The following is a 23,410-nucleotide window of genomic DNA, read 5'->3' on the forward strand; positions in this document are numbered from 1 at the left end:
TCACTGAGTGGAGGAAAGATGATTTCAGCAGCTAAATAGGAAAAGGTTCTTTACAGTTAGAGCGGTCAGACTGTGAAATGCCGACCACAAGAGGTAGTAATGGCAGTCGGACCAGGGGCCCTCACTGGGACTGGAAGACAGGCGATTCCGGCAGCTAAATAGGAAAGGGTTCTTTACAGTTAACCAGTCACACTGTGGAATGCCGACCACAAGAGGTAGTAGTGGCAGTTGGACCAGTGGGCATTCACTGCGGGTGGTAGAAAGGCGATTCCGACAGGTAAATAGGAAAGGGTTCTTTACAGTTAGAGCAGTCAGATTGTGGAATGTATCAGCTCATAGAGGATTGTATAGACAGTTTTGGTACAATACTCTTTCTATACAATCCTCTGTGAGCTGATACATTGTAACAAACCATCAGGACAGGAAAGAGATCAGTGCAGCTGTTTTGGTAGATTGTTTAGATTGGATACAACTGTGATAAGTGTCCTCTTAGAACAGGTTTTCAGCCTCTATGTAAACAGGAATGTTCCCATTCACAGACAGCAAGCAGAGCTTTAGTTGATGGTGAATGGAAACACAACATGAGTGAGAGAATTAGATTGTAAGCTCCTGTGGATAGGGATAGAGGAAACTCCCACAATGCACCTCTTCAGCTCAGATCTCATTGTTTGGCGTCGTCCCAGGTACGGGAGACTCTGATTTTGCCGATTTTTGCCGCATTGACAATCAGTCATTCATGTAGAGTTCTCCAGGAGGCGACAGGGCGGCCTTAGCCTAAATGTCACCCCCCGCTGTGATCGCTCCTGCCAGACAATCGTTGGACACTTTTTTTTTAGTAGCTTTAACCCCCCCAGAACCCATTACCCTCCTGGTGGAGGCTTTAGCTCCTATCGACCACCGGCTCCCGATCCATTCCATCTTCATTACCAGTAGCCGGCTGCTTTCTTCCTGTGCTCATGGCCCATCTGTTATCACACACTTACAGAGCAGTGCATCATGGGAGGCCACCGGCGACAAGCCGCTCGCAACTTAAAAAAGGCGGAAAGGGCAGATTTGTTTTTCTGGGCATTAGGAAAGTTGGGTGGGCCGGGGTTTGCATTGTCACACTGTGTGTGTATATATTATATACTTCTCCTCCGCCTCTCACGTCCGGCGTCGTTATTTATCAGAAGTGTAATGAGACATTCCCTGCAAAGCGAGAAAAGCCACAGAGAAAGAAAACCGCTCTGTAGTGCTGAGAAACACGCAGTATTAGATGCCTGATGAGCTCCAGCCCGGCAATAACACTCCGCTCTTATTTGTAGCTTTCTGCTCGGGAACATCAGCCTCTCCGCTGTTTGTATTGTACATTTAAAAGGGACGGGGGGCGCCAGGAACTTCTCCCCTTGTAATATGGTCATCTGTGCTATTCACAGGGGAAAGTGAAGAGATTGCAGTGGAATCTACTAGGACTCACAATGTGTCATCAGGGCACTAAAAGGAGAAAACTCCGCCCCCCTGACTACAGGAGTCAAGAGTCATGTAATCAGTTACAGCTTTTCTGAAAGCCTAAAAGGTGCTCCCACATCAGATCGGATGCTCCAGAACGTGCTGACCTGTCTGATTGGAAGCCTTAAGGTGTGAATATGTCGGATCGGACACTTTAGAAGGTATCGACCTGTCAGGACGCTTTAGAAGATGCTGAAGCGTCGGATCAGACACCATAGAATGCGCTGACCTATCGGATCAGACACCATAGAATGCGCTGACCTATCGGATCAGACACCATAGAATGCGCTGACCTATCGGATCAGACACCATAGAATGCGCTGACCTATCGGATCAGACACCATAGAATGCGCTGAACCATCAGATCAGACGCTCTAAAAGATGCTGACCTGTTGGATTGGAAGCCCTAGAAAGTAAAGACCTATCGAATCAAACGCTTTAGAAAATGCTGAACCGTTGGATCTTACACCTTAGAAGATGCTGAGCCATCGGATCGGACACCTTCTAATGTGCTGAACCGTTGATTGGAACCAACAGATCGGACTCCATAGAAGGTGCTGAACCATAGGATTGGACACTTTAGAAGGTGCTTTAGCATCAGATCTGACACTTTTTAGAAGATGCTGAAGCATCGGATCAGACACCCTAAAAGGTGTTGGTCCATTGGATTGGACGCCCTAGAAAGTAGTCACTTGATTACTGCTACGGTTTGGAAACCTACCAGTGCACCTTTGCTTATAGCCAGAAGTGCCATGTGCTATTGATGCCCTAGAAAGTACTGACCTGTCTGACTGGTAGCCTTAGAAGGTGCTGATCTTTTGGGTCGGACACCTTAGAAATTACAGACCTATTTGATCGGATACCATAGAAAGTGCTGAACCAATGCATCAGACACCATAGAAGGTGCTGAAGCAACGGATTGGACACCATAGAAGGTGCTGAAGCAACGGATTGGACATCATAGAAGGTGCTGAAGCAACGGATTGGACACCATAGAAGGTGCTGAAGCAACGGATTGGACACCATAGAAGGTGCTGAAGCAACGGATTGGACACCATAGAAGGTGCTGAAGCAACGGATTGGACACCATAGAAGGTGCTGAAGCAACGGATTGGACACCATAGAAGGTGCTGAAGCAACGGATTGGACACCATAGAAGGTGCTGAAGCAACGGATTGGACACCATAGAAGGTGCTGAAGCAACGGATTGGACACCATAGAAGGTGCTGAAGCAACGGATTGGACACCATAGAAGGTGCTGAAGGAACGGATTGGACACCATAGAAGGTGCTGAAGCAACGGATTGGACACCATAGAAGGTGCTGAAGCAACGGATTGGACACCATAGAAGGTGCTGAAGCAACGGATTGGACACCATAGAAGGTGCTGAAGCAACGGATTGGACACCATAGAAGGTGCTGAAGCAACGGATTGGACACCATAGAAGGTGCTGAAGCAACGGATTGGACACCATAGAAGGTGCTGAAGCAACGGATTGGACACCATAGAAGGTGCTGAAGCAACGGATTGGACACCATAGAAGGTGCTGAAGCAACGGATTGGACACCATAGAAGGTGCTGAAGCAACGGATTGGACACCATAGAAGGTGCTGAAGCAACGGATTGGACACCATAGAAGGTGCTGAAGCAACGGATTGGACACCATAGAAGGTGCTGAAGCAACGGATTGGACACCATAGAAGGTGCTGAAGCAACGGATTGGACACCATAGAAGGTGCTGAAGCAACGGATTGGACACCATAGAAGGTGCTGAAGCAACGGATTGGACACCATAGAAGGTGCTGAAGCAACGGATTGGACACCATAGAAGGTGCTGAAGCAACGGATTGGACACCATAGAAGGTGCTGAACCAACGGATTGGACACCATAGAAGGTGCTGAACCAACGGATTGGACACCATAGAAGGTGCTGAACCAACGGATTGGACACCATAGAAGGTGCTGAACCAACGGATTGGACACCATAGAAGGTGCTGAACCAACGGATTGGACACCATAGAAGGTGCTGAAGCAACGTATCGGACACCATAGAAGGTGCTGACCGGCTGGAGCAGATGCCATACAAGGATCTCATCTGTCCGCTTCGACCCCATGATACTGACCATGTTCACAAACCAGGTGGCTTGGAAGATGGTCATTAATTAATTCTGCCCATCATTGTTTGCCCAAACGTAGTCTTTTCATGCTTTGTCCGTCAATAAGAAACCCATCTCCATCGTCCTCCTGCAGATTTCATGCAGCCGCCCACAGCCGACTCTCCGCAGACCTCCTGAATATAAAGATGGCCGCTCACACAATGCACCACCATTGCTGACCTCCCACCAAGCTGCTCTGCGCGGACATCAGTCCCCTCTTGGTGGTTAATCCACCGGTCTCCCCGAAAACTTCTGCCTCCTCTTTATCTCCAGAACGATTAATTATTCGCAGCGCGGCCGGGCGCGGGCTGCTTCCTCTCAGATCCTGCGCATTGCCTTCCCCAAGTTGAATTAATGAAGCTAAGTTTGCAAATGAACCATAATTTCAAAGACAAGCGCGTTGTTGGAAGGTCTGGGGATGATGTATGCCTGCTCTCGCTCGTTAGCAGCTGTCTCTTTAATTACTGCAGATGCTAACGAGATGCTAACAGCATATGGTGACAGGGAAGTACTTGCACTTTTGCACCAAAGCAGATTGACATGTGAAAGCCGCTCTGTGTCCAAGTCCATGGTGGCCAGCGGTGTCGTCAGTATGGGCTGTGTACTGTGGCTGCACCATCGTCTCATCCCCCATCGGGGACCATAATTAGTGTAAGGACGTGTATATTTAAGCCGCTCACTAAGATCAGACCTCTATGTAAAGCTAGTCAGATTTACGGACCGCTCGCTGAGTCGGGGGGACACTGTCACTTAATGCAGATGTCACTCCATGCAATATGGCTGGGGTGTATCCGCTGCAAAATCCACAGTGGAGTTTTACCTATAGATATGGACTTGAATATTCAGCAGCACATTAGGAGGTGAGCGGTGCCTGTGACATCACATCCCAACATACATGTGCAATTTCTGCTATCATAGAGACACAGCGTCATTGTCACATCAGGCATAATACTTGCCCATCATGCATCGTCGGCATCATCCATCTTCTGATGTGGAAGCGAGCGGCGTGAAACCGCTCTATAAAGGGGGTTGTTTCATAAATTACATGACCAATACGCGGTATAAGAAGCGATCATGTAAATGGGGTCCCATTATTTTCTGTGTGAAAGAAGTGACAGTGCACATGCATGAGCTTCTCTCTCATAGAAGTGAATGAAGCGGTCGATGAATTCTTATTGGACACTACCACCTCCATTGATGTGTTAAGCGCTCTCTCCAGATGGGAGACAGTAGGAGTCCTGATTCTTTTGTTTACTTGGGAGTCTGATCTTTGGGTCCCACAGTGATCCCAAGAGCATTTTTCCTAAAGTGCCCTTTGTGAATGGAGCAGCAGTGGATATGCCTTCCTTTCACTCCATTCACATCCATGTAGAGATAGCGCTCATGCGTAACATTCAGTCCATTTATACCTATGTAGTAGTGCGCATGCGTTATATATCCATTCATATCCATGTACAGATAGTGCTCATGCGTTACATTCACATCTATGTAGTGGTAGTGCGCATGCGTTATATTCACTCTATTCACATCCATGTAGAGTTAGTGCGCATGCGTTATATTCACTCCATTCACATCCAGGTAGGGGTAGTGCGCATGCTTTCCTTTCACTCCATTCACATCCATGTAGAGGTCGTGCACATTCGTTATATTCACTCCATTCTCATCCATGTAGAGAGAGTGCGCACACGTTCCTTTCACTCCATTCACATCCATGTAGAGGTAGTGCGCATGCGTTATGTTGACTCCATTCACATCTATGTAGAGGTAGTTCGCATGCATTATGTTCACTCCATTTTTATCCATGTAGAGGTAGTGCGCATGCGTTCCTTTCACTCCATTCACATCCATGTAGAGGTAGTGCGCATGCGTTCCTTTCATTCCATTCACATCCAGGTAGTTGTAGTGCACATGCGTTTCCTCCATTCTCTGTCTGGGAGCAGTGGTCATACATTCATGCTGCCACTTCCATAGACCCATAGAAGTGAATGGAGTGATGCTCACACATGCACATTGCCATTTGGGACCCCCCATCTTCATGATCGCTTGTGGTGCTGCGGGTGGGGGGGTAAATACTTCTGGGAAAACCCCTTCGGTATATACGATATGTAATGTGGTGTCAGATATTGGGGTGCTTCATCTCATGACCTAAATGTCGTCTCCTCTCGTCCCATCCAGGAGTGTGCCGGCGAGCCGCTGTTCATGCTGTACTGCGCCATCAAGCAGCAGATGGAGAAGGGGCCGATCGACGCCATCACAGGAGAAGCGCGATACTCCCTGAGCGAAGACAAGCTCATCCGCCAGCAGATCGACTACAAGATGCTGGTCAGTGTCCGGAGCATGGGGATCTGTGAAATCCCGGTTTGGGATGTTTATACTCCAGGGCAGCCATGAATCATGCAGGAAAGCGGTATTGGACAGCCAGGAGGGTGGTGGTGCCACCGCGGTGTCCTCCGTACCTCAGTGCAGATGGGGTCAGACATATTTTTGTCTCGCTCCTGTCCCGTACTCGCCTTGACCACAGACGTTGCTTCCTGGATGAGTCTGTGGCTGCTTTGTTAATGGTGATTTCCCACCCGTTCATCTTACATTGGTATTTTTTCTCTCTCTTTCTCTCTCGACAACCTGTCTCTCCCTCTTCTGTGTGTCTCACTAATGTGGCTTGCCTGTTAATGGATTGAAGAATCCTTGTGCCGATGACGGGCTGAGCGATGAGTCATGTTGCCGCTCGCCTCAAGTAAGTTTACTCGCTCCCCCTTCCTCCGCTTTGGTGGTGGTGGTGGGAGGGGGGTCTGTAGATGGGATCCTTCAATCCATTTCATGGCTTCATGTGTATCCAAGTACATGTGCACCTTAGGCTTTGTTCACACTCTGCGTTTTTGTTTTTTTTTCCAATGCGTTTTATGCAAATTAAGACCCGCTTTTTTCAGAACCAGCAAAAGCTGAGATCCCAGAAATCTCATGCACGCAATGAAAAACTGCTGCGTCTTTGAAAGAAGCAGCATGTCAACTTTTTCAGCATTTTTTAAGTGTTTTTTTTCATTATTGAAAGCAATGACAGAATGTAAAAATGCTGCAAAAACACAACCGCGACCTTTTTTTTTTTTTTTTTGTGGCGAAAGAAATTTTATTAAACATGTACTGTAGATAAATGATGCAGCAAAACCGGCTTTTTGGAAGGAGCTTCTTTACCGCCAAGAGAGCAGGTTTTGGCTGCAGAAAAAAACGCAACGTGTGAACATTGCCATGCACATATTCTGCTTGGCGCAAGCAGATCTTTATTGCTTTCCATAAGGTCAGCGATGGGCTGATGTCTATGGGTGAGAGGGCTGTGATGTCTAAGGAGGGGGCTCTGATGTCTATGGGGGAGGGGGCTCTGATGTCTAAGGAGGGGGCTCTGATGTCTATGGGGTGGGGGCTCTGATGTCTAAAGGGGGAGGCTCTACCCTTATGACAGGTTTATGTCCCATTCTGTTGCTTTGCTTAAAAATGTCTGCTTCCCTGATAGAAAGCTCCAAATCCCCTGTGTACACACAGTTACATGTCATATTGCTGGCTGTCTGTAGCAGCCACCAGGGGGAGCTTATGAGCACCTTGTATTCTGTGCTGATATTGAAGATGTGTAAAGGGGTTATCCAGCAACTTCCAGAGCCGCTCGCTTCCCTGTCATTGACATTACGCCGTGCATGATTGTCAGGTATTGCACGTCCTTTTTGTGCACACATCTCAGCAGGTGCTCATGTCAGAACGTCATCAGCGCAGAAGTGACCGACTCTGGATGTGGACTCTACAGTATAATTTTTGGACTAGGGTGCTATTACACGAAGGGGTCATGTTGTGGTCGGGAGGTAATGTTTTGCGGTCTGGAACATCCATTAATGGCTGCAGTTTTGCAGTAAGTACAGGTGAAGCACATGGCTTTATAATCACATTTAGTGCCAGACCTTCCGCCACTCAGGCACATGGCCGCTACGTGTAACAGCCCCAGGTCCAGGCTTGATTTATCTCCGTGCCATGCGGCGATGCCCACCGCTCATGGTTTTTGAGGAGAAGGCTGAAATTGTCGGCACCGTCTACTCCTTCAGCATGAGACGGGTTTAATGAGCATCAATCTCTGCACCTCGCACCTGTGATCTCCGCTCCTTCTGGGGGAGTTGCGCTTATTAAAGCCGTAAATTCTACAAAAAAATGTAGAATAATTGAATTAGTTCATTGCGGGTCGTGCTGAATTCCTAAATCTCCTGTTACAATGCAAATTCTTGATTACAGACGCTGAATTGTGTGAACCCTGAGAATGAAAACGCCCCCGAAATTCCAGTGAAGGTGCTGAACTGCGACACCATCACCCAAGTGAAGGAGAAGCTGCTGGACGCGGTGTACAAGGGGGTCCCCTATTCCCAGAGACCCAAAGCGGGAGACATGGACCTTGGTAAGTGCCTGGAGTCATGTATCCTTCATGGCTGCTTAGAAGGAAAGGGCCAAAGTAGACAACAAGGAGGTATCCGTATGAGATATGTGGACCTCGTGGGGAGATAGGATCTTAAAGATGGAATTGAGGACCATGGAGCCTCGTCCCAGACTGCCCAAGAGCAAAGGGGGCTAAGCCATACATTTGTGATAAATGGAGGCTCCTTCTCGGGGCTTTGTACCTTGAGGAACAGGAGGATCTGAAAGGAGACATGGACCTTGGTAAGTGCCTGGAGTCATGTCTCCTTCATGGCTGTTTAGAAGGAAAGGGCCAAAGTAGACAACAGGAAGGTATCCGTATGAGATATGTGGACCTCGTGGGGAGATAGGATCTTAAAGATGGAATCGAGGGCCATGGAGCCTGGTCTCAGACTGCCCAAGAGCAAAGGGGACTAAGCCATACATTTGTGATAAATGGAGGCTCCTTCTCGGGGCTTTGTACCTTGAGGAACAGGAGGATCTGAAAGGAGACATGGACCTTAGTATGAGACTGGGGTCACACTTGACAACCTGTTATTAGGTCACATGGTGTAAATGTCAAGAGTCCTTGAGATAAGGGTCTCCCAAAGCAGGAGACAAGATCCATGGTAAGGGTTGCCTTCTGCTCCATGATGCCCCATGTTCTTGCCCTTTCTGACCCTGTCCCAGCAGTGTGGTACGGGAGATTATTAATAGACACCTTGTGAAATTAGAAAACAATCCAGAAATGTGGCACTTCAGACTAGAGGAACCAGGACCCTTCCAGATCCTGAAAGCAGAGAAGAGTACCGGATCAGCTGATCGTTCTTGCTGGCAGTTTTTGGTTTCTGACCCCCCCCCCATTCTTACAGATGTTGCGGGTCCTCTGATAGTTGGTTGCCCACCTAAGTGAATGTCTTCTTTCTTCTTTATCCCACAGAGTGGCGCCAGGGTAGGATGGCACGGATAATCCTGCAAGATGAGGATGTGACAACCAAAATAGACAATGACTGGAAACGCCTCAACACTTTGGCTCATTACCAGGTGCGTAGCCTACGATCCACGCATGTATAGGTGCAGTGGCTAAAAACACAGGAGCAAAGTCACCGGACTTCTGATTTTGGACTTGTATATGTGGTCAATTTCCCACTGATGGGAGATGTCATAGAAAATAAGGATCAGCCATGTTAATGTTCAGCATGCCCAATCCTTTGTTCTCAAGGGAGATGAGCGGAGTCTAGAAGTGTCTTGCAGTGGCTTACTGTTCCCCATTGAGAACACGTGTATGCCCACCATGTATACGGGGGGTCGGGAGGGATATCTGATGGCTACTGACTGTACATGGGCACTATTCTCTCTCGCTACAGGTTATTGATGGATCTTCGGTCGCTCTGGTGCCCAAACAGAACTCTGCTTATAACATCTCCAACTCCTCCACGTTTACAAAATCTTTGAGTCGATACGGTGAGTGCGGAACCGGCCAATCGTCTGATGGGGGGAGAAAGAAGGGACGGGCAGGTGGAACGTCAGCGACCCATCCCTTTATTTTTCAGGGGAGATAAGCGGCTGCCAGAGATCGGACAGCGGCTTTCTCCTCTCTCTCCCTTGAACATACATAAACTTGAGCCGAGCTTTTGTGTATGGAGGAGTCGGGAGAGATTGCCAAATATTTGCACAATAGTTACTTCATCTATGGCCAGGTCTAGAAATCGGCCCTAAGATCACGTCTCTGAGAGCGGGTGGAGCCAAAACTGCTGTCTGTTTCCAATTTGGCGACTGGCAGAATTTGGAAAGCCGCTTTGGATGTGAACAGAGAAAATCACATTAAATAACGCTGGAACTAACCTAGAAGTTCCTGAACTTTTATGTAAGGAAAAGGGAAAAGATGTAGAAGCTGCACAGAGCACGAGGGGGGATTGCAATCCCTGGTAGAAATATAGGGGCTGCACAGTGCACAAGGGTAGATCACAGTAAGTGGTGGAGAAAAAAGGGGTTGCACAAGGGGGAGGGGGGGATTGCAGTCAGTGGTGGATATAGAGGCTGTACGGGTACGAGGGGGAGTAATCGCAGTCAGTAGTGGATACAGAGGCTGTATGGGTACGAGGGGGTGATATAGAGGCTGTATGGGGTATGGGGGGGATGAATTGCAGTCAGTGGTGGATATAGAGGCTGTACGGGTATGAGGGGGGAATATAGAGGCTGTACGGGTACAAGGGGGAGTGATCGCAGTCAGTGGTGGATATAGAGACTGTACAAGGGAGAGTGATCGCAGTCAGTGGTGGATATAGAGACTGTACGGGTACGAGGGGGGGGATATAGAAGCTGTACGGGTACGAGGGGGAGTGATCACAGTCAGTGGTGGATATAGAGACTGTACGGGTACGAGGGGGGGATATAGAAGCTGTACGGGTACGAGGGGGAGTGATCGCATTCAGTGGTGGCTATAGAGACTGTACGGGTACGAGGAGGAGTGATCGCACTGAGTGGTGAATATAGAGGCTGTACGGGTACGAGGGGGGGGATATAGAGACTGTACGGGCACGAGGGGGGGATATAGAGACTGTACAGGTATGAGGGGGAGTGATCGCAGTCAGTGGTGGATATAGAGACTGTACGGGTACGAGGGGCAGTGATCGCACTGAGTGGTGGATATAGAGGCTGTACGGGTACGAGGGGGGGGATATAGAGGCTGTATGGGGGGGGGGGGGGGGGATTACAGTCAGTGGTGGATATAGAGGCAGTACGGGTACAAGAGCGAGTGATTGCAGTCAGTGGTGGAGATATAGGGGCTGTACGGAGTACTAGAAGGGATTGTAGTTAGGGATGGAGATATAGGGGCTGTGCAGAGTGTGAGGGTGGGATCACAGTCGGGGAGATATATGAGCTGTACGGAGTACGAGGAGGGGATTGTAGTTAGGGATAGAGTTATAGGTGCTGTACAGAGCACGAGGGGGATCACGGTCAGTGGTGGACATAGGGGGATGCACGGGACACGAGGGTGGATCGCAGCCAGTGGTGAAGAGATAGGCGCTGCGTAGGCCACGACTAGGTCCTTTCTTCACTCTTATCCTTGTCAGGGTCCGTGGTGTCTGTTTATCTTCAAAGTAATGTATTGTCTGGAGGTCAAGCAAATATCCTTCCTTTTAGTCACTAATTAAAGCGGCAGAACCGATCTCAAATCAGAGGGAATTGATAGCGAAGCTGAAATTAATTATCGCACATAATTGGCTTTGAAATGTCAGCGCCGGAGCCAGCGTCTGCTTCTTTGCATCGTAGGTGTCATTTATAGGACAGCAGGGGGTCAAAATCGATATAGAAATAAAACTTGTGTGTTATGTGGCTGCAGATCAGACACGCGGTGCACAGCTCTTCGCCATGTACTGACCAACAGCCATTTCTGCAGCACCTCCATGATTCTGCAGCACATCCACAGCCATATATACAAATCTTCCTGGAGGTTTCTTGCACTATTAGTGATCGCAGAGCAAACACTACAGTCCGCCTGGCCATAGTCTGGCTGATAACAGGGAATGATAGCTGTACACTCATTGAGTCAGCTTTTGGTTTAGTGTCATGTCTTGTGTGCAGCTCCATTTCATGGAGCGACCGCTCCTGGAGCAGAGATTTTCTTTCCGGTGCCGTCATGGGCTGTGAGCTAAATAGATAATAATAGATAAAAAATGAGATTGATGAAACGGAAAATGAGTGGTGGAACTCGCCGGCGTTTGGTTATTCTGGAGTCTGAGTGATTGGTGGGACCTGATGGGGGAGACGTGTGGGATTGTGATGACAGTAATATGTTCCCGGCAGTGAAGCGACTCGAGACACATCATGAAGTTCAATTAGAAGCGGCAGTCGACGCTTCTCCAGCACGGGGACGTCTGCTGTGATACTACAACTCCCAGCATGCACAATGAGCCAGTCTTGCAGGTTGTAGACCACCTTGTCCTCCTGACCTTCCTCTGTCCTCCCACCAGAGAGCATGTTACGGACGGCGTCCAGCCCTGACAGTCTGCGCTCCCGCACGCCGATGATCACCCCCGACCTGGAAAGTGGCACCAAACTCTGGCATCTGGTTAAGAACCATGACCACCTGGACCAACGAGAGGGAGACCGAGGGAGCAAGATGGTGTCCGAGATCTACCTTACCCGATTGCTGGCCACCAAGGTAAGAAATCTGATGTAGCTTCCTGGAGACTCATTTTTACTGCGGACCCACCTTATCTGATCAATTGGGTCTCTGCTCTGGACACCACCACAGTAACATATTGTGGGGTCCAAGTGTAATCAATAATTTGGCAATGTTTAAATAAACTTTTTGCCCTACTTTAAAGATCTCTGCTGGCCGTCCCACTCTCCCGATTCCGCAGCCTCACTTCCGATCGATCAGATGAGACTCCTTCTTCTTTGGTGAATCTGATTCGATTGGTTGCCCCCTTCTCTGGTGATCGCAGCACACCCTTCCAATTCCACAGCTTTCCTTGAGATCGATCAGATGAGACGCCCCCCTCCTTTGGTGAATCTGATGAAATTGGTTGCCCCCTTCCCTGGTGGTCGTAGCACACCCTCCCGATTCCACAGCCTCTCTTCCCTTCCGATCACAGATGAGATTGGTTGGCCCCTTCCCTGGTGGTCGCAGCACACCCTCCCGATTCCGCAGTCTCTCTTCCCTTCCGATCACAGATGAAATTGGTTGCCCCCTTCCCTGGTGGTCGTAGCACACCCTCCCGATTCCACAGCCTCTCTTCCCTTCCGATCACAGATGAGACTGGTTGGCCCCTTCCCTGGTGGTCGCAGCACACCCTCCCGATTCAGCAGCCTCTCTTCCCTTCCGGTCACACATGAGATTAGTTTCCCCCTCCCTTGGTGGTCGCAGCACACCCTCCCGATTCCGCAGCCTCTCTTCCGATCATACATGAGATTGGTTGCCCCCTTCCCTGGTGGTCGCAGCACACCCTCCCAATTCCGCAGCCTCTCTTCCCTTCCGATCACAGATGAGATTGGTTGCCCCCTTCCCTGGTGGTCATAGCACACCCTCCCGATTCCGCAGCCTCTCTTCCCTTCCGATCATAGATGAGATTGGTTGCCCCCTTCCCTGGTGGTCATAGCACACCCTCCCAATTCCGCAGCCTCTCTTCCCTTCCGATCACAGATTAGATTGGTTGCCCTCTTCCCTGGTGGTTGCAGCACACCCTCCTCCTTTGGTAAACAGATGCTCTGTAATACCAGATCCTGATTTTCTGGCACCCCTTAATCCCGTATATGCAGGATTCAGGGAAAGTTCTTTGCACCTTCGTTTATCTTATTGCTTGATGACTGAGCAGGCGCAGACCCCCGGCCAACGGCTGCTGCAGCGTCTATTTCCCCCGATATCTGCCCTCGATGACAGTGATTGGCGGAGTAATTTCACTTCCTCTACATCGGCAAATCTAAAGGCGGGGGATGGGATTCACCGCTGCCACTGATGGGTTATGACACAAATCACCCGCCGTTTTATAATGTGGCGTATAAAGCTGAATTTACAGGTTCCTACATAAACCCCCGATATAAAATCCCCGCTAATTACAGGAGCCGTAAATCTCCGTCCGCGTTATTTACACCTCCCCCCCATATACACATATACGTTCAGGCTGGATATATATTTTTTCAGCAGAGCGCAGTATTTACGGTGGCTCTATGGATATTAACGGCTGCGGGAAAGATTAATTCCTCCTTTTAATGAGCTTTTCTGCGGACGCCGAACCTTCAGCAAATCTTCCTCGCTACATATCGTCTCTGCCGCCGTAATAACTCCTAATTCTATGGGGGAATCTGCCGCCGAGAACAACAAAATTAATTGCGGATGCAAGAAGGAAATATTTCGGCGATTTCTGGAGGATTCCTGATGCATTTGTGGGGGTCCCCAGAGGAGATCGACAGTTTTATCACCCCCTCCCCCGACAAAAGTGGAAGATATTAGATAAACGCTGCTGTAATTCTGTACATTAACGTCAGGTGGAAACTGGGGGAAAAAAAGCGTAAAATCAGTTTATCTGTTCCTGGAAAGCAGAATCTGGCTGCCGTCGTGCCTCTCTGGGGGTTGTAGTGCGAGGGGTGAGTCCCTCTTTTGGTCATATTATGTGCGTTGTGTTTTTTACTTACCATCCCCCCTTCCTCGCTTTCTGTACAGGGCACGCTGCAGAAGTTTGTGGACGATTTATTCGAGACCATCTTCAGCACCGCACACCGCGGCAGCGCTCTACCTCTTGCCATCAAGTACATGTTTGACTTCCTGGACGAGCAGGCTGACAAGCACCAGATCACGGACTACGACGTGCGGCACACATGGAAGAGCAACTGGTAACTGAACCCATCGCGGTGCTCCCCCGATACTGGGGGAGATTTCTTAAAGCAGGGGTGGGGAACCTCAGGCCCGCGGGCCGTATGCGGCCCGCAACGACTTTTTATACGGCCCTGGGCACATTCCCGGTGACCGCACTACTCCGGCGGCAGCCATGATCATGTCGGCTGCTGGCCCTCTAAATCACACATTGTGGCGCACATAGCATAGGCTCTCAGCACACTGGCCTGTACCAGTGTGCTTCCGACGTACTTTGTGGGCGGGATATACGTGAGATACGCTCACGCTGTGTGTGCTCCTGTCCCACAGAAGAAGAGGACCAGCTTTACCGGATTCCCTGCTGTACGTGCAATCTGCCTCCCTGCTGTGCATGCCTTCCCGTGCTGTGCAAGTCCTGCTTCCATGCTGTGTATGTCTCCCTGTGCTGTGTGACTCATTCATTCCTGCTGTGCATGCCTTCCCGTGCTGTGCAAGTCCTGCTTCCATGCTGTGCATGTCTCCCTGTGCTGTGTGACTCATTCCTTCCTGCTGTGCATGCCTTCCCGTGCTGTGCGAGTCTTGCTTCCATGCTGTGTATGTCTCCCTGTGCTGTGTGATTCATTCCTTCCTGCTGTGCATGCCTCACCATGCTGAGTGAATGCTGCCTTCCCTGGCTGTGCAAGTCCTGCCTCCCTGCTTTACATGCCTCCCCAGGCTGTGTGACTCATGCCTCCCTGCAGTTCATGCCTCTCACTGCTGTGACTCCTATCTCCCCAGTGCTGTGTGACTCCTAGCACCCCAGTGCTGTCCAAGCCCCCAGCCCCTCCTGTGATGTATATACGCCCCCAGCCCCTCCTGTGATGTATATACGCCCCCAGCCCCTCCTGTGATGTATATACGCCCCCAGCCCCTCCTGTGATGTATATACGCCCCCAGCCCCTCCTGTGATGTATATACGTCCCCAGCCCCTCCTGTGATGTATATACGCCCCCAGCCCCTCCTGTGATGTATATACGCCCCCAGCCCCTCCTGTGATGTATATACGCCCCCAGCCCCTCCTGTGATGTATATACGCCCCCAGCCCCTCCTGTGATGTATATACACCCCCAGCCCCTCCTGTGATGTATATACGCCCCCAGCCCCTCCTGTGATGTATATACGCCCCCAGCCCCTCCTGTGATGTCTGTCTCCAGCCCCTCCTGTGATGTATTTGCCTCCAGCCCCTCCTGTGATGTATTTGCCTCCAGCCCCTCCTGTGATGTATTTGCATCCAGCATCTCCTATGGGATGTTTATGATTTACCAATTTGTTGACTGCGCTCCAGACTGAGACAAACCTGGAAAAGCAGTTGTGAGAAGCAGCATGTTCAATATCGCCGAATATCACAGCCACAACAAAGAAAAGCAGCTCCAGCCACCATAGTTGGGGTGTAGGAGTGAGTTAAATTGTTTGACCAAATATATTAGGGTAACTTTCAAGCTGTTAATTTTTTGCGGCCCCTGAAAGTTGGTAGAAATTTCCAAATGGCCCCCAGCAGAAAAAAGGTTCCCCACCCCTGTCTTAAAGGGATGGTGCTCTGCATCTGGAGGCCGTGACTACGCTGACCTCCTGATGTGGAAGCCAGCAGCCCCTTTAATCATTCATAAGCAAAGTTCTGAAACTTTCTAATATACTTTTTTTTCTTCACATTTTCAAGATCTCTGCTTGCTGTTGCTCTTTGGAAACATTCAATTACTAAACAACCAACCAAACCTACCTCCTCAGCTGTGAGAAGTATCAATCTTGTGTGGGTCTTCCTGTACAGGTGAACCAAGCGATTCATATGACCCTGGTCCCGTAGCCATGTCAGTAGTCCTACGATGCCAGACGGAGCTCTCCAACTGCGTCCTACCAGCCGCCTCTTGATTAGCCGGTCTGGTGTGATGTCATGTGTGTATCCTGATGATGTCACGCCGGGCCTGTTGGCCACTAGGAGGCAGTTTGCTGGGCTCTTGTCTGGCGCTTCGGCTGTGGATGTGGCTACTGGACCAGGATCCTTGAATCGATTCCCTCATTTCTATTCAGTCACAGAAAGCAGAGATGTTGTAGATGCTGAGACATTGAAACAGAAAGTATATTGGAAAGTTATAGAATATTTTTTTGTAAAATTTATGCACAGAGAACTAAGCAAAAGAAAGTGATGACCATAATGGCGCTGCGATACGGACTCAATAGAAGCCTTCAGTGCAGAAATCCGAATTCTGGTTGTTGTTGTTTAACACTAGAACTACTGAGGTAGTCATTTTGACTACTTTGCACCATGTATTTCTATATAGGTGTCACGAGTCCAGTAGTTCTAGTGCTAATCATCATGGGTTTCCTAAGCTCTCCCTGCATTGGGGCAGTACTTTTGGTAGGGTCTTCAGTTCTGCCCCGACCCCTCCACTGCCTCTGGTGTCTGTATCTTCCTCCTGTTTTAAAGGGAACCTGTCACCAGATTTGGGGCCTATAAGCTACGGCCACCACCAGTGGGTTCTTATATACAGCATTCTAACATGCTGTATATAAGAGCCCAGGCCGCTCAGTATAACATAAAAATCACTTTATAACACTCACCTAATGGGCGGTGCGGTGCAGACTGGTCAGATGGGTGTCTCTGTTCTCCGGTACTGGCGCCTCCTCTTTCGGCCATCAAAATTTAAAGGGTACTTGTCACCAGATTTGGTGACTATAAGCTGCGGCCACCACCAGTGGGCTCTTATATACAGTATGTTAGAATGCAGTATATAAGAGCCCAGGCCACTGTATAGAACATAAAAATCACTTTATAATACCTAAAGGGTGGTGAGGTGCAGACTGGTCAGATGGATGTCTCCGTTCTCCGGGTGCGGTGCCTCCTCTTTCGGCCATCTTTGTCCTCCTTCTGAAGCCTGGGTGCTTGACACATACTACATCATCATCCACATAAGCCGGCATTGAGGTCCTGCGCAGGTGCACTTTGATTTGCCCTGAGCAGTACCTCAATGACAGCTAATGTGGATGACGTAGGATGCGTCAAGCACCCAGGCTTCAGAAGGAGGACAAAGATGGCCGAAAGAGGAGGCACCGCACTCAGAGAACGGGGACATCCATCTGACCAGTCTGCACCGCACCCCCCTTTAGGTATTATAAAGTGATTTTATGTTCTACACAGGGGCCTGGGCTCTTATATACGGCATGTTAGAATGCTGTATATAAGAGCCCGGTGGTGGTGGCCGCAGCTTATAGGCACAAAATCTGGTGACGGGTTCCCTTTAAAGTTTGCACTTGTGCAGATTAATCTCGTCGTTGAGCTTAGATCTAAATGTGCACCTGTGCCACCGCTGGCGCCATTTTCCTGAAGACCTCCCGGAAATCAATCTGCACAAATGCCGCGCATGGCTAGGACGCTGCCGGCGCGAACTTTAAAACAGGAGGAAGATAGACACCAGTGGCAGTGGAGAGGCCGAGGCAGGGCCGAGGACCCCCCCCCCCCCCCATCCACAGTTCCACCCAAAATGACCTAAAAGCTTAGGAAACCCAAGTTTCTAATGATGATTTAAACAACAACCAGACTGCGGATTTCTGCACTGCAGGTATCTGTTCAGTGTCACAGCCCCATTATGGCCATATCTGTAGTTTAACATACATAATCCTGATCACAGGTTCTCTTTAAGCACAGGAGGAATTAAGTTTCTTACTTGAGGAGGGGGAGGGTTCATTTTTAGAGCGTTGACTGACAACTAATGGATGAATAGTGAGAATAGATTAGTCTGCAGCGCCATTCTTATCATCCAAAGTTGCGCAACCCCAACGGATCCGAATACTGGCAGTGAGATTTGTCCGTCAGTGACTGTTTGGGTCCGGCCGTCAGTGACTGTTTGGGTCCGGCCGTCAGTGACTGTTTGGGTCCGGCCGTCAATGACTGTTTGGGTCCGGCCGTCAGTGACCGTTTGGGTGGTCCGGCCGTCAGTGACCGTTTGGGTGGTCCGGCCGTCAGTGACCGTTTGGGTGGTCCGGCCGTCAGTGACCGTTTGGGTGGTCCGGCCGTCAGTGACCGTTTGGGTGGTCCGGCCGTCAGTGACCGTTTGGGTGGTCCGGCCGTCAGTGACCGTTTGGGTGGTCCGGCCGTCAGTGACCGTTTGGGTGGTCCGGCCGTCAGTGACCGTTTGGGTGGTCCGGCCGTCAGTGACCGTTTGGGTGGTCCGGCCGTCAGTGACCGTTTGGGTGGTCCGGCCGTCAGTGACCGTTTGGGTGGTCCGGCCGTCAGTGACCGTTTGGGTCCGGCCGTCAGTCTCTGCTGGGGTCCGGCCGTCAGTCTCTGCTGGGGTCCGGCCGTCAGTCCCTGCTGGGGTCCGGCCGTCAGTCCCTGCTGGGGTCCGTTGTACCTAGAGCAGGACTCTCAATCCTGCTGTATGATACACTGACCACTGTGATCCTGAGGTTGTCTGTTGTCATTCTGATACCCCCACATTATCCGGTGGATGCTTCCACCCCAGCTCCGTATTTTCCTCATTCATCTCATATCTCCGCGCTGTCTCTGGATAATTCCTCCTGCCGGTCTGTGCCGCTATCTTCTCAACCCCGGAGCAGGTTCTCCCCTTGGCATCCGGTCACCTTTACGAGGGCCCCTGTGGAGTTTCCTCCTCTCATCCTTCGTTCTGGTTTTGTGATTACATCTCATCACAGTTTTTCCTGCCAGCGGGACGTCCCCCTCGTATGACATTTGTAACGTGGCAGATAAATTGCTTTGGCATGGTCCAATGGCTGCCAGCAATTAGTGACGGTGACTGGAGCGATGTAGATATCCTATAGACAGAGGCTGTGCTTAACCCTTTCAGCTCCTCCCAGCTTAGTTTGCTTAGACTTAAGTTACTGTAAAGGTAATTTGGGGAGCCTGCCCCTTTAAGAAGAAAAAAATTAAAGTAGAACTCCATCTAAACAGATTTACCATTCCAGGGGTCTGCCGGGTCAGAGCAGTGTGTGAGGGATAGGAAGCCTATAGTGCGCTTTACCCGGTCTTAAAGGTACAGGCACATGTGAATTGGTACTCTCGCTGGTCACATGACATCTGACCATTCACATTTCTTCCAGTTTGCCCCTGAGGTTCTGGGTGAACGTGATCAAGAACCCTCAGTTTGTTTTCGACATTCACAAGAACAGCATCACGGACGCCTGCCTCTCGGTGGTGGCGCAGACATTCATGGACTCCTGTTCTACGTCGGAGCACAAATTGGGCAAAGATTCGCCCAGTAACAAGCTGCTGTACGCCAAGGACATACCCAACTACAAGAGCTGGGTGGAGAGGTACGAAAGAGCGCCACCCTTGTCCGCAGGCTGTGGATGGTATTGCAGCTGCTTTCACTCTATAATGGCGATTTTTTTTTGTTGTTGCAGGTATTACGCAGACATCGCCAAAATGTCGGTAATCAGCGACCAGGATATGAGCGCGTATCTGGCCGAACAATCCCGGTTACACCTGAGTCAGTTCAACAGCATGAGCGCCCTGCACGAAATCTACTCCTACATCACCAAGTACAGGGACGAGGTGAGCGCACACTCAGATCTGAGCGGGAGGACAACGGCGCCACTCAGTGGTAGCCAATCAAATCACAGGAAGGCGACCATTAATAATAATAATAATATTTATTATTATAGCGACATTAATTCTATGGCGCTTTACAAGTGAAAGGGGTATACATAAAAACTAGTACAACAATCCTTAACAGTACAAAACAGACTGGTACAGGAGGAGAGGGGACCCTGCCCGCGAGGGCTCACAGTCTACAGGAGGAGAGGGGACCCTGCCCGCGAGGGCTCACAGTCTACAGGAGGAGAGAGGACCCTGCCCGCGAGGGCTCACAGTCTACAGGGGGTGGGTGATGGTACAATAGGTGAGGACAGAGCTGGTTGCGCAGTGGTCTACTGGACTGAGGACTATTGAAGGTTGTAGGCTTGTTGGAAGAGGTGGGTCTTCAGGTTCCTCTTGAAGCTTTTCACGGTAGGAGTCTGATATGCTGAGGTAGAGCATTCCAGAGTATGGGGGAGGCACGGGAGAAATCTTGGAAGCGATGGTGGGAAGAGGAGATGAGAGGGGAGTAGAGAAGGATATCTTGTGAGGATCTGAGGTTGCGTGCAGGTAGGTACCGGGAGACTAGATCACAGATGTAAGGAGGAGATAGGTTGTGGATGGCTTTGTATGTCATGATTAACCCCTTCACGACCTTGGACGGATCTATCCGTCATGGAGCGTGTCCCGTTAAGCCCCGCCCCCTGCTGTTTTCAACAGCTGACATGTGTGCCTGCATGTTGCGAGTGGAATCGCTTCCACTCGCAACATTTAGCCCCTTAAATCTCACTGCCAAAGTATGGCAGCGAGATCTATATGCGCGCGGCCATGTTTTTTACTTACCACCGGAAGTTACGTGAGTGATCACGTGACTTTCGGTGGTTGCCATCGTAGCACAGGGTCATGTGATGACGCCTGCAGCTACGAAGTTTCACTTTCGTTTTCGCCCGGCCTGGAGCCGAATGAAACAGGAGGTGACTGAATCTGCTGTTTACAGCTGTATAGCTGTGATCAGCAGATAGATAAGAGCAATCGGATTGCTGATCGCTATAGCCCCCTAGGGGGACTAGTAAAGTAAAAAAAAAAAAAAAAAACCTAAAAGTTCAAATCACCCCCCTTTCACCCCATTGAAAATTAAAGGGTTAAAAATTAAATAAATATACACATATTTGGTATCGTTGCGTTCAGAAATGCCCGATCTATCACAATATAAAATCAATTAATCTGATTGGTAAACGGCGAAGTGGCAAAAAAATTCCAAACGCCAAAATTACGTTTTTTGGTCGCCGCATGTTTTACGCAAAATGCAATAACAGGCGATCAAAACATAGCATCTGCGCAAAAATTGTACCATTAAAAATGTTAGCTCGAGACGCAAAAAATAAGCAGTCACTGAGCCATAGATCCCGAAAAATGAGAACGTTACGTGTTTCGGAAAATGGCGCAAAACATGTGCCACTTTTATTGGACAAACTTGTGAATTTGTTTTAACCCCTTAGATACAAGTAAACCTACACATGTTTGGTGTCTACAAACTCGCACCGACCTGAGGCATCACATAGATACATCGGTTTTACCATATAGTGAACACGGTGAATAAAACATCCCAAAAACTATTGTGCCATCACACATTTTTTGCAGTTTTTCCACACTTGGAATTTCTTTGCTGTTTTCCAGTACACTATATGGTAAAACCAATGGTTTCATTTAAAAGTACAACTCGTCCCGCAAAAAACAAGCCCTCAAATGGCAAGATTGACGGAAAAATAAAAAAAGTTACGGCTCTCGGAAGAAAAGGAGCAAAAAACAAAAACGCAAAAATGGAAAGTGCCCGGGGGCTGAAGGGGTTAATGTTTTGAACTGGACACTTTGGGCAATGGGAAACAGTGAAGGGATTGGCAGAGTGGTGAGGCTGGGGAATAGCGGGGGAAGAGGTGGATTAAGCGGGCTGCAGAGTTCAGGATGGTGACAGAGTGTTGGGAGGCCAGAGAGCAGGAGGTTGCAGTAGTTGAGGCGGGAGATGATGAGGGCATGTACTAATGTTTTTGCTGATTCTTGGTTAAGGAAAGCACGGATCCGGGAGATATTTTTGAGTTGCAGTCAGCATGAGGTGAAGAGGGCTTGGATGTGTGGCTTGAAGGATAGAGTCGAGGGTTACTCCAAGGCAACAACTATAAAAACTAGCACCGGTCAAGGGGACCGCAATCTGGTTGCATGTTGGGCTTATTCTCGCCCATCATCCTCCGGTCTAAAAGTTGTGATCAAATCGTCTATTGAGCAGCAATTTCCCTTATTACATTATGATAATTGTGTCTGTGATAATTGTGGAGGCTGCAAGAAGTGTTGTGACAGCAGCGAAATGTCAGAAGGGGCGGCCAAGACGTAATTAGTGAGGGTGATTAGTGCTGACATCTCTGCAGATTACACTGGAAGGAGTTTAACAGAACTTAGTTGTTTGTTTTGTTTTTGTTGTTTTTTATAGACAATCCCTTTAAATAATTTTACTATTTTAAGGCTAAATTTTATTTATTTTTTTAATTAAAAATCATTTTACATGATTAATTCTGCAGTTTGCCTTCTGTAGCCTGACCGCAGAATGAGTTAACTGACACTATCAGTGAGCTCCTTTCTAACAGAGCAATGGGAGAGGTTCTCTTTTTTTCTGATCTCCTCTCAGCTGATTTTTGACCACAGATCAAATCACAGTGGAATATGGAGGCAGACAAAAAGCCTGTAAAAAGGTGTAAAGTATAACTGCAAAACTGATTTTAAGGCCAAAAATTCATGCAAATGCCATATTTTTCGGTTTATAAGACGCACCCCAACTTTTAGAGGGAAAAAAAAAAGGTAAACAAAACTGGCGTTCACATTACAATACGGTGGTGGAGCCGGAGTCACAGTGATAGGAGCGGTGGTGGAGTGGTGTCCCAGATGCTCACTGTGGGCGCAGTGAGGTAGACAACATACAGAAACTTATTAGAAACAAAATTCTCATAACTGAGCTAACCATCTGGCTAGCCTTGGTATAGCTAGACCGGTGTATGTACTACTCAAAATACATTTAAAGAACAAGAGGAAGAGTACTATGTGCAAAAAAACAATACAACTTTATTAGAAAATCACTCACAGACAGATAAAAATTCTGTTATAAAATCAATCACAAAAAAATCACAAAAAAGTGGAGAAAGATGGGGGGACTGAGGCCATGTAGGTGGAAAAAATGATCAGGGGACCACAACGCGCGTTTCGCTACGGGTTGCACGCCTCTTCAGGGGGGGGCAACAACTTTATTTGAAAATCACTCACAGACAGATAAAAATTCTGTTGTAAAATCAATCACAAAAAAGTGGAGAAAGAGGGGGGGACTGAGGCCATGTGGTTGGAAAAAATGGTTTCCAATAGTATATGTTATGCAATAAATAACAAAAATGATAAATACATGTAACAAGTCACAAATAG

The 23,410-nt window shown here is 48.9% G+C and overlaps 1 protein-coding gene across 1 annotated transcript in view; it reads left to right on the forward strand.

Annotated features, from left to right (window-relative positions):
- Positions 1-23,410, forward strand: part of PLXNA1 (plexin A1) — a 376,265-nt gene that overhangs the window by 347,501 nt on the left and 5,354 nt on the right. The window contains 9 exon segments of the mRNA XM_075321522.1: positions 5,820-5,966; positions 6,325-6,378; positions 7,911-8,070; positions 9,007-9,110; positions 9,434-9,530; positions 12,044-12,234; positions 14,236-14,405; positions 19,477-19,689; positions 19,780-19,930. Coding sequence (XP_075177637.1) covers positions 5,820-5,966; positions 6,325-6,378; positions 7,911-8,070; positions 9,007-9,110; positions 9,434-9,530; positions 12,044-12,234; positions 14,236-14,405; positions 19,477-19,689; positions 19,780-19,930 — 1,287 coding nt within the window.

The sequence above is a fragment of the Anomaloglossus baeobatrachus genome, chromosome 8 (genome assembly GCF_048569485.1).
Source record: "Anomaloglossus baeobatrachus isolate aAnoBae1 chromosome 8, aAnoBae1.hap1, whole genome shotgun sequence".
Lineage (NCBI taxonomy): Eukaryota > Metazoa > Chordata > Amphibia > Anura > Aromobatidae > Anomaloglossus > Anomaloglossus baeobatrachus.